Below are 15,223 nucleotides of genomic sequence, written 5' to 3'. Positions count from 1 at the left end.
GAGCAGATCTTTAAGGTGAAAAAATTGGGAGAAATTAATGGCTCACCTGCAGTAAACCCTATGCTTTTAAACTGCCTGGGATCCATCTTAACCAGACAAAGTGGAGTAAGTCTCTTTCTACTGGCTTATCACAGTCAACATTAAAAAAAAAAAAAAAAAAAAAAAAATCTAGTAACTTCAGGTGCCAGTGAGATTGTGGACCAGCTTTTCAGAGGAATTGAACCTCTGCTTTTCTTACTGACTTAAGAAGCCCCTGCAGGTGCTCATCTTGACCTCTGAAAATTAAGTCCCAAATGCCAACTACATAAAATCAAAGATAAGTCTGGAAAAACGCTGTCCCAGGTAGCTGACAAAAGCTTGTATTAGGTTTGTCTATGAGGCTTCAAAGAACAGTAGTGAAAGGACCCTTATCTGCTGACTGCCTTAGAAAAGCTGTTCATCTTTACAGCATTATTTACAGACCTGCACATGACATGCATTCTAGTCTCAGTTTTCCCTGACCTAATGGGAGAATGTCTATGTTTCTTAAAGAAAAGAAGTCTTAGTAGTTCCTGCAAAGGAGGTTCTTTTTTTTTTGGTCTGTTTTGTTTTTTTGTTTTGTTTTTTTTTTCAGTGAGAGAAGATCTGAAGCAATTTGACTGAAAGCTTATGGGTACTTTGATGGTGTTATCAGGCTGTGAACATCTTAATCAGGAAGTGTCACTGGGAGGAGGAGGGAACTAAAATCTGCTGAGTTTTTCTTTCCCAGGGGAAGGAGAAATGAGAATATTGAAATAGCTCTGAGTTCTGCAGCTGCCAAGGATGACTTATTGTGAGAAATCTCATGCACTGGAATGAGCAGTCCGAGGACAGAGTTTCTTTAGAGATGTGTAGGTTATTGATTAAGGTTTAAGGACCGTGATATTCTCTAGCACAGAAATGTAGTTTCCTGGCCAGAGTCAAGCCCCAGACTGTTTTGTGATTCACAGGCTTTTCAGCAAACCAGCTTTATACTTTAGCTGAAAATTAGCGAGTCTTCCTACAATTAATCAATGTTGCTACTTTATTAACAATATAGTTAACATTCAAAGCAACAGACTAATATTTTTAAAGCAGTGCTAATTCTCATCCTCTACAAGGAAAAATATTGCATAAATAATTTCTGAGAAAAAAATAAATACATAATTAATTCTTTAAAACAATAGCTTCTTTCTCTAGACTCTGGTCCCACATAAAATAATTGCAAAATCTATCAACAATGGAAATTTCCACAGTTTACATGATTTTAACATAAATTCTACATAGAAAATAAGAAGAGTGAGGAACCATCTTCATCCCAAATTGTATTTATCTGGTACTAGGCTTAGCATTTCTATAGGATACATACAGCATGTGAATATTTGCTTTCCAATAATATTCTTTTATGTAAAAACATGAACACTAGTCTGAATGTTGAGAAGCTAAGTAAAAGAAAGTTACTGTCAAACTAAATGGTGCATACCAAAGACTTTTCAAGAGGAATTCATGGCTTTCAAATTTGCAGAGGCTCACTTTAATGCAGAACCAGCACTTTACTCCCAGAACTTGGCTTGCTCTGTCTTGGCACTAAAAAGTGTATGGCCAGATGATCCAAACTCTACAGTATGGAAAATGTAAATTGAGATGTCTAAGTTGATGCTAAAGTCAAACTTGTTTGAGGGAATAAAGTTCAATTGGTATCTTTTATGTAAAAATTAATTATGTACATTATTAGCTGTTTACAGATCACATCAATATGGCTATCTGGTTTAAGAGGAGCATCCACTTCATAAATCTGCTCCACTGAGTAGAATTGTCCCTAAAATAAATCTGTTGTTTTAGATGTCAAATGTCAGCCCTGAATCTGCTGATCCTGCAGTATTCTAACTGAAGATATGAAATAGATTTATCACACTTCTGCTTTGAAAACTCAAGAGTCATATTTTTTTGTGTGTTTTTCCTCATTAGAGGAATCAATTGGAGCGTGAGGACATCTGATAGGATGCTAATTTCCCAACAATTTGACTTTATTCACCATTACTCTTCAAATCCCTGCTATCACTAACTTTATTCAACTCATTCAGAGTAGTAACTCTCCTGATGGTTCCCTAATCTCATGCTTGTCCTGCATTGTGGTGCCTAGAAAAGTTGGAAAGGGACATTGGTGTTCCTGTCATGTGAAGTAAGTAAAATTACTTCTAACAAAGCGTTATAATAATTACCATAACACTTCCTCTTTCCTCTGCCTTCCTCAAAGTACAAGCCACATGACCTCATGCAGATCTCCAAGGTGTACCTCTCCTCTCAGACTGAATTTAGGTGTTGCTACCACCAGCTCAGTTTATCTCATTCTCGTATCAGACCACAATGGTTATAATCTGATACATTTTGGACTATGTGAGCCTTTGACCCATCTTAGCAGAAGGAATTGGAACTTCCTGCAGCCAGAAACCCATTCTGCGGCCTGTGAGTGCCATTTGATATCTTGTAAAATATCCAGAGCTGCTGGGCTGTATCACTCAGAGCAACTGTCTAATAAGCATTTTCTAGCTCAGGCTGGTTGGATTTGCTGCTCCTAGTTCTGGAGAGGCGGGGCTTCTTGTTCTTCTGAGGCCTGACAGTTTCCTTGCCAAAGTCCTTGAGCTCAGACTGGTTGTGGTAGCGAGTGTAGCGCTTGCATTTGCAGGCGGTGACAGCTCGGAATTTGTAAGTCCGAGTGTCTTGCTCAGGACATGTCATCTGGATGCGCTGCATGCGAGTGTGAGCAGGAATGCAGCGGTAATCCAGGGCATTCTGACGCCACCATTTCCCTCTTCCAATAGAGTTGGGGAGGAGATGTGAGGGGACACACTGGCCAGAGCAGACCAGTTCCTTGACAGGCTTGACACTGCGGCAAGGCCCCTCAGTGACATAGCGGGTGGTTCGCATTTCTCTGCAGCTAAAGTCAGAAGCATCTGCAAATGAGAAACAAATTAATTACTACTTTCTTTACCATCCTTGCAAAAGCAATTTTTATTTCTGTTGCAGATATCTAGCTCTGAGCTTGAATTACATATTTTGGAAGGAGTATCTGCAAAGACCCATTTTTGTAGCCTCTGAGCTTCTGGCCATTCTAGTTATGCCTTGAATTGCCATGTAGAGAACGGTGAATGAAATCTGTCTCTTGCCACTAGGTAAACCCTGTTTCTGAATGGCTTATGTCAGTGGGCAGTGGAGCTTCTGAATAATAGCCCCAGCACTGGCAGGTGCTTTGAGGGAATTCAGATGTGGTTCTGCTGGCTTCATCTACCTATGAGCAAAGGGTTTTTCCATTTGCTCTGTTTGAATTTTATCACTTTCAGAGATTGACTCCAGATTTACATCCTTTAGCAACAAGGAAAGTGTCCCTTAAGTGATTTATATCTAGCATAAACTGTGTTCCAGGTTAGGGATATTAGTAGACTACAAGAGTGCTAAGGAATTCCCATTCTTCGGGCATTAGGTTTTCCAAGCTTTCTGCTCTCTGAGATAGTCCCACAAGTTCCACGTCTACTTTTTAGACAACTAGAGGCATCTTTTGCCTGATTAGAAACCTTATTGTATTTTCCTCCCTCTTTTTCTTAACAGATAGCAATAGGCTAAACCCTAAATTCTGACCCTGAGTCGTTATCAATAGAACTATATTCATACATGCTTTTTCATTTTTTATTTTTTTTTCTGTGAAGTGTGGAATCATGATTTTTAGTAGTTGAATTTATAAATATCTAAGTACAGCTTTCAGGACATCATGTTTTAAGTTTTATGGACTGCATTAACCAAATCAGCTGAGCTTTGTCACAGTGTTGTGATGAAAATCCTGGCAAGTGAACCCTGTGTAGGCTTAGTCTGATCCTCCCAAACTACCTAAGCATTAGGAAAATTACTTCTTTCTGGGTTGAAAAATAAAAGTCTAAATCAGTGTATTATACCATCACAGTACTTAAGCAGATATGGGTGGATATATGGACCTCAGCCACGTAGATTTCTTTTCTGCACACACATGTCCTGTCCTGTATGTGTGTAGGTTCCACATACTGCAAAATTATTCATGGTCTTGGGCAACCTCATGCATGCCAGGAACATCTGGCAGCTTTTGCACTGTAGTTTTGATTCTTTGTGTTAAAGATGTGAAAACAAGTATGTGAGACCATTGTGTATCTTGAATAACTGTCTAATCCCCTTTTTTCTTGCTCACTTTCTTAAATAAATAAATCCTTTCCATCTCCAAAAATATGCACATTTCAATGGGACAGATTCACCCCCATTACCCCACCCCAAATGATGCCAGAGTAGTTAGAGGCTAGAAAATCAAGGTATTCGGATGTAGTTACAAAATCAGCCTGCTTTGATCTGGTGATTGATGGAGATGCCTGTGAGAAGAAGAGAGATCACGCTTTTACATATTTAAGAACCTCATGATACGGCACACAAAAATATGGCTTCATTTTTTAATTTATTTTAAAATACTGTTAATGCTATGGCTTTTTAAACCCCTAACTGACAGCTGTGGCAGAAGGACACTATTCCCTTCCATTGGTCCACAGGAAAGGAAGTCTAGCTCAGATCTGCAATGCATAGTAGTGGAAACTGTTTGACTTGTTGCTTTGTGCATTTGGCAGGCAAACACATCAGTCTGAAACACTGAGTTTGGCCTATTTGCCAGCAGAACTCCTCCTTTCTTGGTGCTAACCCCCCAGCTCCCAGCTCTCCTCACAAGTTCTTCTGCATTGTAGCTGATGTCAGACATTTGGCTAAATACAGTGATATCATACCAGGAAGTATGTCAGTAGTGTCAAAGTAGTCAAACTGTTCCCATGATCTCTGCAGAACTGTGAGATTCCCAATTCCAACTCATTCACCTCAGAAGTGCTTTAAATGTTCATAACAGCTTTTTCTGGCTACTCAAATGTGGCTGAAGAGTAGGTTACTGTTGGCAAAAGACAGTGACCAGCACACTGCTCTGGTCTAGCTCAGTGTAACCTCCACGTGACTTTTCCGTTGTGTGATCTTAAAGACACCACTAGTACAACTCTTTCTAAATATTTAAGAATTCTTATTAGCTCTACTCTCAAGTCTTCGCCCCATTCTAATCTCAAAGAGGGAAAGAGGACCTATGATATCCAGTACAATGCTCGCAAGCACATTACACAGGGAAATTTAAATCACGGATTACTGCTGCTTGTATTGTATGCTTCAAAGCCAGGTTTTTCCACAGGTTTTATGTCCTGGAGCTGTGTCTGCAGATAGCACCTGGGCAAGACAGGAATGCATATTGTAGCACATAAGGATTGTTCAATATCTAAATCACATCTTTTATCAATCAATCAGCTCTGGCATATCCCTTCTGATGTTTACATGGATAATTCTTCAATAGTAGATGTAATTCCCTATCACTTACAGCATTAGTTCCACATCAAAAGGTTTTAATAAATATCCGTAGATGATAATAAGTATCCTCTCATAAACTACCTATTTGCATTTAAAACAGGAATATAATATAATTTTTCTTACCATTAGGGTCTGGAGAGTGTTGTATGTGTCTTCCCCCATGCTTTGCCTGGTTCATTGTATTGTTGTTGTCGCTGTAAGTCTGTTCCATCGGTGCTTCAGTATTTTCAGTGATCTCAGGAATGATTTCTGTAGCATCATTTTTAAACATTTGCCACCCTTCCACTGATTGAAATGCAATTTGAATGAAGACACAGACAGAGCACACAGCCCAAGAGATCTGCATGGTGGCAGCCCGCAGATTAGCTTTTCAGCACCCTCACAGGCTCGGATCCCAGGCAAAGGCAAATTATTGTCCTTTTTAAAATCCTTTTTAGAACCAAGCCAGCCAATGACTATACAAAGTGGGAAGGGCCAGACAACAACTCATTCATCTAAGCTTTTGTCAGTATGGGTCAGAAATTAAATGAATATGTGGGGGTGGTTTAGCAAAAAAAAAATATTCTATGCGCTTAAAAATTTCTCATATGCTTCATTTTTCTGTCTGGCAACAGTAGTGATTGACAAGACTAGCATCAGCAGCAGCCTGACAAGTCTTTCTGTAAATTTTTGTAACAATGTTATAATTAAAATCTGCTTCTACCTCCATATTTGAAACTTTGATTATTGTCCTTTTCAAGGGCTTTCAGACTCATCTATGGATACTATTTTTCCTATTTTTACTGCTTTTTTTTTCCAAGTATAAGTACAATGTTAGAAACTGTTGCTCAGCAGTTATCCATTTCAGTTTCTGCAGATAAATTATTGTAATTTCATATTATTCTTTCCTTTTCTTTACCAAACAAGGATCTCTGCATTTTGTTTCATAAATGGACTAGAAGAAACAGGAAACAGCTTCTTTTCAAAATGAGAACATACTTTACTTGGTTTCCCTTAAAAATAATAGGAAGCATATTAGTAAAGATTCGGAGCATATTAGTAAAGATTAGCCAGAATGTTGCACATCATGCTTTCTGATGTGCACTTCCACCCTTCCCACCTTGGAGAAGTAAGATAATAGTGGGGACAGTTGCATAAGTTCTGTACCTCAAGACCATAGACATTTCCACACTATTGGCAAATAATGTCAGGTTAAACACACTAATCAGAAAGCATGTCACCTTTTATTTAGAAACTACATTAGTAAAAGATTAGAAACTACAATGAGCACATGATAGCTACTGAAAGCAAAATATTTGCTTAAAGGAGTAAAGCGAAAGCTGTGTGTGTGGCTGCAATGTTTGTCACATACAGTTCATCCCTGAATGTGAAAATATTTTGTGTAGAACAGTAGATGCTAAGTGAATCACTGAGCTGCAGCATTTTTTAACAATTAGCTGGAATGTCAATAACAGCCTCTGTGCTCTGCCTTCTGGTCTACCTGTATGAATACTGCAAGTGAATACCGCTGCAGGACTCATCACCTAAGGCTTGCATTCCATTCTAACAATTGCCCTGACCTGGCATGGAAAACAGGTGTCACCAAATTTAAAGTGAGGGGCACATTCACCCTTGGTATGTATGACACAGATGAAAAATAATATATTCAAACAATGGCAATGATGATTTGAGGATATTCCACCTCTTCTGCCTTCCATGCACAGAGATACACATAGCAGATGCAGCAGTGACAAAGAATTAGATGAGCGTTAGCCTACCTGTTCTGCACAATGGTGCATTCCTAAAATAATAGCATGTGAAATATATTGTGACATGCTTTCTCTCCTACCCTTTCTTTCTTCTCAAAATTACAGAAATTAGCACGTTTCAGAGGGGCCTTTCTTTCCAAATAGTCCAAAGAAGCTCTAAGAGCAAGTGTGTATTATGTTGCATACAACTGTTTGCATGTCTCTCTCCCTCTTCCTGCTTCCCCCCAGCCCACATCTTCCTCATCCTACCATCACAGGAGTTAACTCTGTTTCAATGGAAGAATATAGCACACTATTTTCTTTATACATGACACTTTTTTGTGCAGAATCTGTCAGGAGATCATTCTTTAATAAAGAATGCTGCCACATAATTTACCTGAGGGGTGTTTTTTTCCTTTCTCCTTATAAACAGTAGCACTGATTATCTTTCAATAGTAACTTCCCCTTAAAAGCAAAAGCAATTAATGCTGGTCTGACAAATACAGCAAGCCCAATACTCAACCCTTGCAAAGGTTTCTCCAAGCACAATTTTTCTCACTTATGAATAAATCTATTTTCCATTCAAGATATAGCCCACTAAATAAAAATAAGAGAGATATCAGCTTCAAAAACTGAGGATTCATCTTCCTTGGAGGAATCTTTTTGTAAGAACAAGTTAGATTATCATGATCAGGTTATATTTTCAATTGTATATGATGATCTCTTAAACTTTGCTTTCAGCCCTTAAAATATAGCTATTATTCTTTTCTTCAGAAACAGTGCAATGTGAAGTTCTAATGACCCACAAGGAGAAGTAGTGCATTTTTTTTCTTCAATTTTATCTGAAAAAGTGGGGAAGGATGGCCATGCACTAAGCAAGGATCTTAACGCAGTATTTTCTTTATGTCAGGGCAAGAATACCAGTATTACAGTGACCTTTTCCAAAGCAACCTCGTCTTGAAGAGCTGATAGATCAAATTTCATGGCAGAATGGAGTGCAGATGAAAAGCAGAACAGGAGAGTAGAATAATGTTGAGTACTGGTAATCTCTGAGGGATTGCCACTTATTCATTCCCATATTTAAATGTCTTCAGAATTGTGTATCTCTACTTAACAAAGCTCAGTTTCTGTTCATTTCTTTTCACATCTTGTCTGCAGAGAGATTATATCTAGGTTCATGATATCATTGTCAATGTTAGGCGTACTACAAAGAATCACACTTACAGCTACTATTTTTAGATGAAGCTTAAATTTTTCTTCCATGCAGTTTCACCGTAAGTTTTTAAACAATCCCCACTTTTATCTGTACTAACACTTATCTGTATCAACAACTGGGTGAAATCATGCAAAAATCTAGGCAATCCAAAATTGGAAGCTATATTTAGCCCCTGGTGTAAAACCTCTTGACCACAGTCTAGGAGAGCAGCCTTAGTAGAGGCCAGAAGAAAAGCCAACTACCATTAGACACTCAGTTTCCTTAACTACAAAAACACTCCTTCACTTGCTGTAGTTGGCTGCATAGTCACTCTACTTCTGCAACAAGCAAAGTAGTACTCTGGGCTGCAGCCCCCATGAACAATTCATTCTACACTGTTAATGAAGCACAGGAAAAAAACAAAACCCCATTTGTGATTTATAACATCAAGGATACTTTTGTAATTACTCCCCTTCTTCCCCTTGCCCAGGAAGTTGGAACTGAGTTTGAACCCACTATCCTCAGAACTGGGATGCTATTTTCTGAGCTGAAAGAACCCCATTAGTCCAGCTAAGAAAACATCAGATATACTGGTGGGAGTGGGTACAAGTAGTAAACTGGCATCATATACTTATCTGGAATCCCCTGCTGTTGCTGTCTGGACTCAAACATGTGTCCTACTGAGCTTAAACTGTAACACTGTACTATGAAGGCACACACATGTAAAATGGTTTCTAAAATCAGTTCTGTCATATGTAACTGCTAGTGCTAAATGTACCCCCACAATACCTGGGGCAAGGGTTGTTCTGTTAGATATCCGGGCACTAAGATACATGTACACAGTTTAAAATTTTTGAGGAATTTTTATGATTTTGGAGGGATTTATGAATCATAATTTATACACTGCCTGGGAATTCAGTTTTTGACAAAGATCAGGAAGAGCTTCCCTGCTTCTCAAATCTTTTCCTGAGATACTGCTAAGCCAGCCTTGCCCAAGTGACTTTTATCTGTCTCACAAGAATTCTGCTGAGCCACGTACTGCCTTCTGAATGTATCAGGCTGAATGCTGTGTTGTGAACTCCTCTAAGAAGCCAAAAAGAAATGGAAGCTCAGTTTTCTTCCACCAGAGATGAGCAAATGCACTGATAACACTTTCTGGTGACTTACCTTTTGTGATGATAACAAGAAAATACATTAGAATCATACAACAGCATCATTCAGAGATTAAATTATTACTATCTAGTGAAGAATAATAAGCATACAGCTCCATCTGGTGGGAGTCAGCTAGCTGGCTCCCTTAAGATATCAGAGTTAAAATACAAAGCCGTAATTCAACTACTTATGCAATCTGAGTTTGTAGGGTTTATTTCCAAAACAGAACAAAGGAACAGGTTGTCCAAAGGGTAAGAACTGGAGTCAGTCATTGTCCAATCAAAAATTATAAGCAGAAATTCTTGATTTAGTCACAGATAGAGTTGTATTTAAACTCAAGATAGCCAAATCACATTACTTGCTGTATTTGACAAAGACTCTATCATTTTTCTATTGTGATTCTTACAGCAAAATATACTATCTCCAAAAGGGGGCTGCTCGGACATTAGCTTAACTTTCGGTGCAATTGCAGAAGATTTTAGCATATACATCCCGTATTGTGTTACTGCTGTGTATCAGATATCTAAGCTGATGAAGGATTAATAATGGTGAGATTTTTATTTAGCTAATATTTATGTTAAAGAAATTAGTTCTAAAATAGTGGATGAAATTATTAACTCCATGATCAACTTGGTTCATGAATCTATCTGCAGATATAACCCAAAATATGGTACTATGCACATCTAGTCAAATCCACTAATTACTGGAAAAATGATTTGAGAAGCTGGCAAAATATAAGGAAGGTCTGAAGTTATTAGATGCCACAAACAACATGAGTCAGCAACAACAGCTCTTATTTCCACAAAAAAATACATAATTTTACTGTGAAGAAATTACAGTAACATATACTATGATTAACATATAATAACATTTAAATGTTTGTAAACTGGTTAACAAAAGCAAGTGTTAATTCTTCAGTGTAACAGTTAAAGCCCAATACACAGTAACTTCAGTCACTGGTTTCACTATCAACATAGAATAAATTTTCCATATGCATAGTCAGGTTATTTGTACTTTATGTACCAAGAACATTTGAGCGGCACTGAATTGGTACATCTGAATTTTTTAAATAAAGCAGTACCAGGAGAAAAAATGAGAAAATTAGCTATTTAACACCATGCTAACATTCCTACTAAGATTTTTTTTTCTTTGTTGCTGCATATATTTTTTTCTGATTTCGTATCTACCAGGAGGAGTACTTTGCAATCAAAAGCAGACGTTCAGCTCCAGGTATACCAGAAGTATACATCAGAAAAAGAAGAGGGGTTGTGAAAGGCCTGTGGAACTATCAGTAACTGTGAATGATAAGAAAAATTAAAATTTCTGTAGAGTTAGTACAGACTGGTTTTATCTCTAAGGCCAAATAATTTGATCATTACATAACTCAAGGATTTTAATAATATTTTCAGTAGGGTATTACAGACTTCCAACTCCGATTTTTCCTAAAAAATTACCCCAAACAAAATCAAAAGTCTGGTTCACAATTGCTCATCTGAATTCAGAGCTGCAATGCCATACACAGCATGAGTTATCTAACACAGAATAAGGATACAAAGTCTCAGCTTTGGAAGCTACCTCTGAGGCCTGTCCTATATTCAGTTTACTCATTGGCAGAGTCCAGAAAGTAATTCTAGAAGAAAACGCTATGCTATGCAAAGAGGGAGTCCACTAGATATTCCGTCTATGCTAAGACTATTCTAATAAACCAGCAAAATGGTTTAAAAAGAAGGGGAAAAATATCCTGCTTCCAATTCCAGTATCAGAGATTTAAATATTTCTGGTCAAGAAAAGACATCTAAATGAAAATATTTAAATTATGAAAATAAATATTGCAAATATCAAATCTACTGCTACGGTTCTTTTTTTCAGCATGAGGAACATATATGTGACACAAGCTTGTCTTTTAAGTTAAAGAACATGCAGTGTTATTATACACCATGCTTTTCATTTGTTATTATACACTATGCTTTTCATTTCCAAGGCCTTTTATGAAGTTTGATTAATTCTCACAATACCAAGAGAGATAAGACATGTATACTGATGTTGTCGGAGAAAAATGTGTCCAATATTGACAGAAGCTCAACATCCAAAAATGGAATTGCAATACCATATATACTGGCTGCTAGTTTCACATTCATATGCTGTAAGTCTAATTTTGAAATAGCTTTGCAAAATGCTCACTTGTCAGCAGTGACCTATTGCAACATCCTTCTGTGAAGTATTATCTGGCAGTACCTTTGGTTCCGAGTAGCATGCTAGATGTAACACTTGTTGTCAACAGTATAGTCTTAGCTGCATGGTGAAAGGATGAGGACAGAAAGCACTCAGAAAATGTTATTTTTGCTTTAAGTCTTAAGATAGAAACTCTTCCCCTGTTATCATATAATGGGTGAAATTTGGTTCAGCGTGAGGTACAAGGTCAATTTATTTTTATAAATATAATCATTTTAGAAGGATTATTATCTAACCAGACTTTCTTCTTTGTTCCTGGTTATAAAATGCTAATAGCTCCTCCCCCACATCTTTCCTCTTCCTCCGTGGATTTGACAGGCTGGATATCCTTGTTCTGTGACAGGTGCATTTTCTACAGAGACCTCATCCCTTCTCCAAAGCTCTATCTACACAAAATGTATCATGCTGCTGTTCATGATAAACCTATTAATATAAGTCCAGACTACACCATTTTAGCTATAATACAAAGGTTTAAACACCAAATGTAATGTTTCTACTTGCCCATTTATTTTTAAAAATATCTTACCTAACTAGCATGCTTGTAAGGAACACCTCATCGCAACAGCAGCTACATGGTAATTTCAGAACAAAAAGGCATACTACTTCTGATATTCTGCCAATGTCATATTTTAATGCTAAAAGGTCTCACTGCTCTTTTTATACAATCTTGCCTTCCACAGTCAGAAAGAGACACTAGCATATAATTATAGATTAGAAGAATATAAGCTCTTCTTGGTTCACTAAAATAGGCAGAATAATTAGCAACATTCTAGTACTTAAATAGAAAAAGAGGCTGTGTACAATCCATTAATGGAGCAGTGGTGTGACATCCTAACTATTTTTAGCCTGTTCTAAAGGCAAAGCTAGAAATGGCTTAATTAAAGTCACCTATCAGTAACTCCAATTAGGATATGCTATCTCAGAGCTCGGTTTAATTAATTTATGAGTGTCTTACTTATTCCTCTGCCCCTCACATTAAAACACATTTGTTAATTAAATTTTGTTGTTTTGAGACAAATTGGCCACAGCATCACTGAAGTTACCACTAGAGTGGAGCAGTGTCCTATGAATTAAAAGAACACCTTGAACACATGAACATATACTTATGTTTCTTGATTTGTCTGTATTTTTAGACAGTTCATTGTGGATCACTAGAACTATACAAAAGCTTCACCATTTAAAAATATTTTATCACATTCTAACAAACCATTTATTTTTTAATCTGACAACTACTAGCATTTTTATACTCTTTGAGACAGTAACAAAAATCTAATACCAAATAGTTTGTTTAGTCATTTATTGGACTGGAATTTTTGAGTTCTAAGTGACAAATCATAAATCAAAGCTAAGTGCATGCATGTGCATCTCTGCTTGACCTTTTTATTTGTTTGTTTTTTCATGTACTGTGGATAAGTCTTATGAATACATAGTGTGGGTAGAGACAAAAAAAAATCTATGCCCATATTAAAAATTTTAAGTGTGATTTGTAATTAGGATTGCCATATGAAAAAGGCAGTATTGTAGAAAAGAGAAGGCCAGTATTCCTATTCCCTAGATGGCATAATACGAAAGAAGTAACCTGGAATTTTGAAAAAAGCCATTCATTTAGATCTGATAAAATGGGAGACACTGAACAGGTGTGCAATCATCCTAAGACACTCTCTACTGCCAGGTGCTACTGAATTCTACTTTAGAGCAAGCACTAAATATTGACTGACTCTAGGGAGGTGAAGGGAAACACCTGCTACACAATGTTCCCCAACTGTCCCTTTAGAGGCCACAAAAGACAATGCACTATATGTTAGCAATTCCCATCCTATGCAAGGAAACTGAAATAAACCTTGTCTTCAGGGGGAGAACTGGAGAGGTGCCTTAGGACTGGAAGAAAGCCAATGTCACTCCAGTCTTCAAAAAGGGCAGGAAAGAGGACCCAGGCAACTCAGCCTCACCTCCACTCCTGGAAAAGTGATGGAACAGCTCATTCTGGATGTCATCTCCAGACATATGGAGGAAAAGAAGGTGATCAGGAGTAGCTAGCATGGATTCACCAAGGAGAAATCATACTTAACCAATCTCGTAGCTTCCTACGATGGAATGACTGGCTGGGTAGATGAGGGGAGAGCAGTGGACATTGCGTACCTTGACTTCAGCAAGGCTTTCGACACTGTCTCCCTTGACATCCTCCTAGATAAGCTCAGGAAGTGTGGGTTAGACGAGTGGACAGTGAGGTGGATTGAGAACTGGCTGAAAGGCAGAGCTCAGAGGATCGTCATCAGTGGCATGGATTCCAGTTGGAGGCCTGTGGCTAGTGGAGTTCTCCAGGGCTTGGTATTGGGTCCCATCCTATTCAACCTATTCATCAACGACCTTCTTGAAGGGACAGAGTGTCTCCTCAGCAAGTTTACTGATGATACCAAGCTGGGAGGAGCGGCTGATACACCTGAGGGCTGTGCTGCCATTCGGAGAGACCTGAACAGGCTGGAGAGCTGGGCACAGAGGAACTCATGAGGTTCAACAAGGGCAAGTGTACAGTCCTGCACCTAGGGAAAAATAACCCTAGGCACCAGTACAAGCTGGGGGCTGACCTGCTGGAGAGCAGCTCTGCAGGGAAGGACCTGGGAGTGCTGGTGGATGACAAATTGACCATGAGCAAGAAATGTGACCTTGTGGAAGGCCAATGGTATCCTTGGGTGCATTAGGAAGAGTGTTGCCAGCAGGTTGAGGGAGGTGATCCTGCCCCTCTACTAAGCCCTGGGGAGGCCTCATCTCGAGTCCTGTGTCCAGTTCTGGGCTCCGCAGTACAAGAGAGACATGGAGCCGCTGGAGAGAGTCCAGCGTAGGGCTATGAAGATTATCAGAGGGCTGGAGCATCTGCCCTATGAGGAATGGCTGTGAGAGCTGGGTCTTTTAGCCTGGAGAAGAGAGGACTGAGGGGGGATCTTATCAATAAGTACCTGAAAGGAGAGTGTCAAAGGGACAGGGGGGGTTGAACTCTTTTCAGTTGTCCTGTGTGAAAGGACAAGAGGCAATGGGCACAAACTGAACCACAGGAAGTTCCGCCTGTATGTGAGGAGGAATTTCTTTGCTGTGAGAGTGGCAGAGCACTGGAACAGGTTGCCCAGAGAGGTTGTGGAGTCTCCTTCTCTGGAGATATTCCAAGCCTGCCTGGATGCAACCCTGTCTAACATGCTCTAGGTGACCCTGCTGAGCAGGGGAGGGTTGGACTAGATAATCTCCAGAGGTCCCTTCCAACCTTACTGATTCGGTGATTCTGTGATTCTGTGATTCAACCAGAATACGTCTGGAGTTTAATTTCAAGAAAGTTATCTGATTAAACTGAAAAAAAACAAGTGGAAGTAAAATAACCTATGTCCTCTGTGATTTGTGGAACTGGGGTTATATGCATTACTAATACAAAAGTGCTCCTTGTTAAATAGTGTTAGATTTTAAATCTGTATCTACATTAAAACACACATAAAAACTGAGCATAAACATCTCAGAGTTCTATTAGTTT

At 38.6% G+C, this 15,223-nt stretch overlaps 1 protein-coding gene across 1 annotated transcript; it reads right to left on the bottom strand.

The window, feature by feature from the left end:
• Positions 1–2,529: 2,529 nt before the first annotated feature.
• SOST (sclerostin) lies at positions 2,530–5,749 on the bottom strand. The gene is made up of 2 exons (XM_062595869.1): positions 5,527–5,749; positions 2,530–2,951 (listed from the first exon to the last, which is right to left on the bottom strand). The coding sequence occupies exons 1-2, from the start codon at positions 5,747–5,749 to the stop codon at positions 2,530–2,532; spliced, it is 645 nt and encodes a 214-aa protein (XP_062451853.1).
• Positions 5,750–15,223: the final 9,474 nt, after the last annotated feature.

The sequence above is a fragment of the Rhea pennata genome, chromosome 26 (genome assembly GCF_028389875.1).
Source record: "Rhea pennata isolate bPtePen1 chromosome 26, bPtePen1.pri, whole genome shotgun sequence".
Lineage (NCBI taxonomy): Eukaryota > Metazoa > Chordata > Aves > Rheiformes > Rheidae > Rhea > Rhea pennata.
The sequence above is the reverse complement of the archived record's forward strand: the minus strand, read 5'-3'. Positions and strand labels throughout refer to the sequence as shown.

Bases quoted from the DNA above. Each gene is read 5' to 3' on its own strand.
- SOST (XM_062595869.1), bottom strand. From the start codon at position 5,749: ATGCAGATCTCTTGGGCTGTGTGCTCTGTCTGTGTCTTCATTCAAATT. The intron at 2,952-5,526 runs GTAAGAAAAATT...TCTCATTTGCAG, and splicing joins ACACTCTCCAGACCCTAATG to ATGCTTCTGACTTTAGCTGC.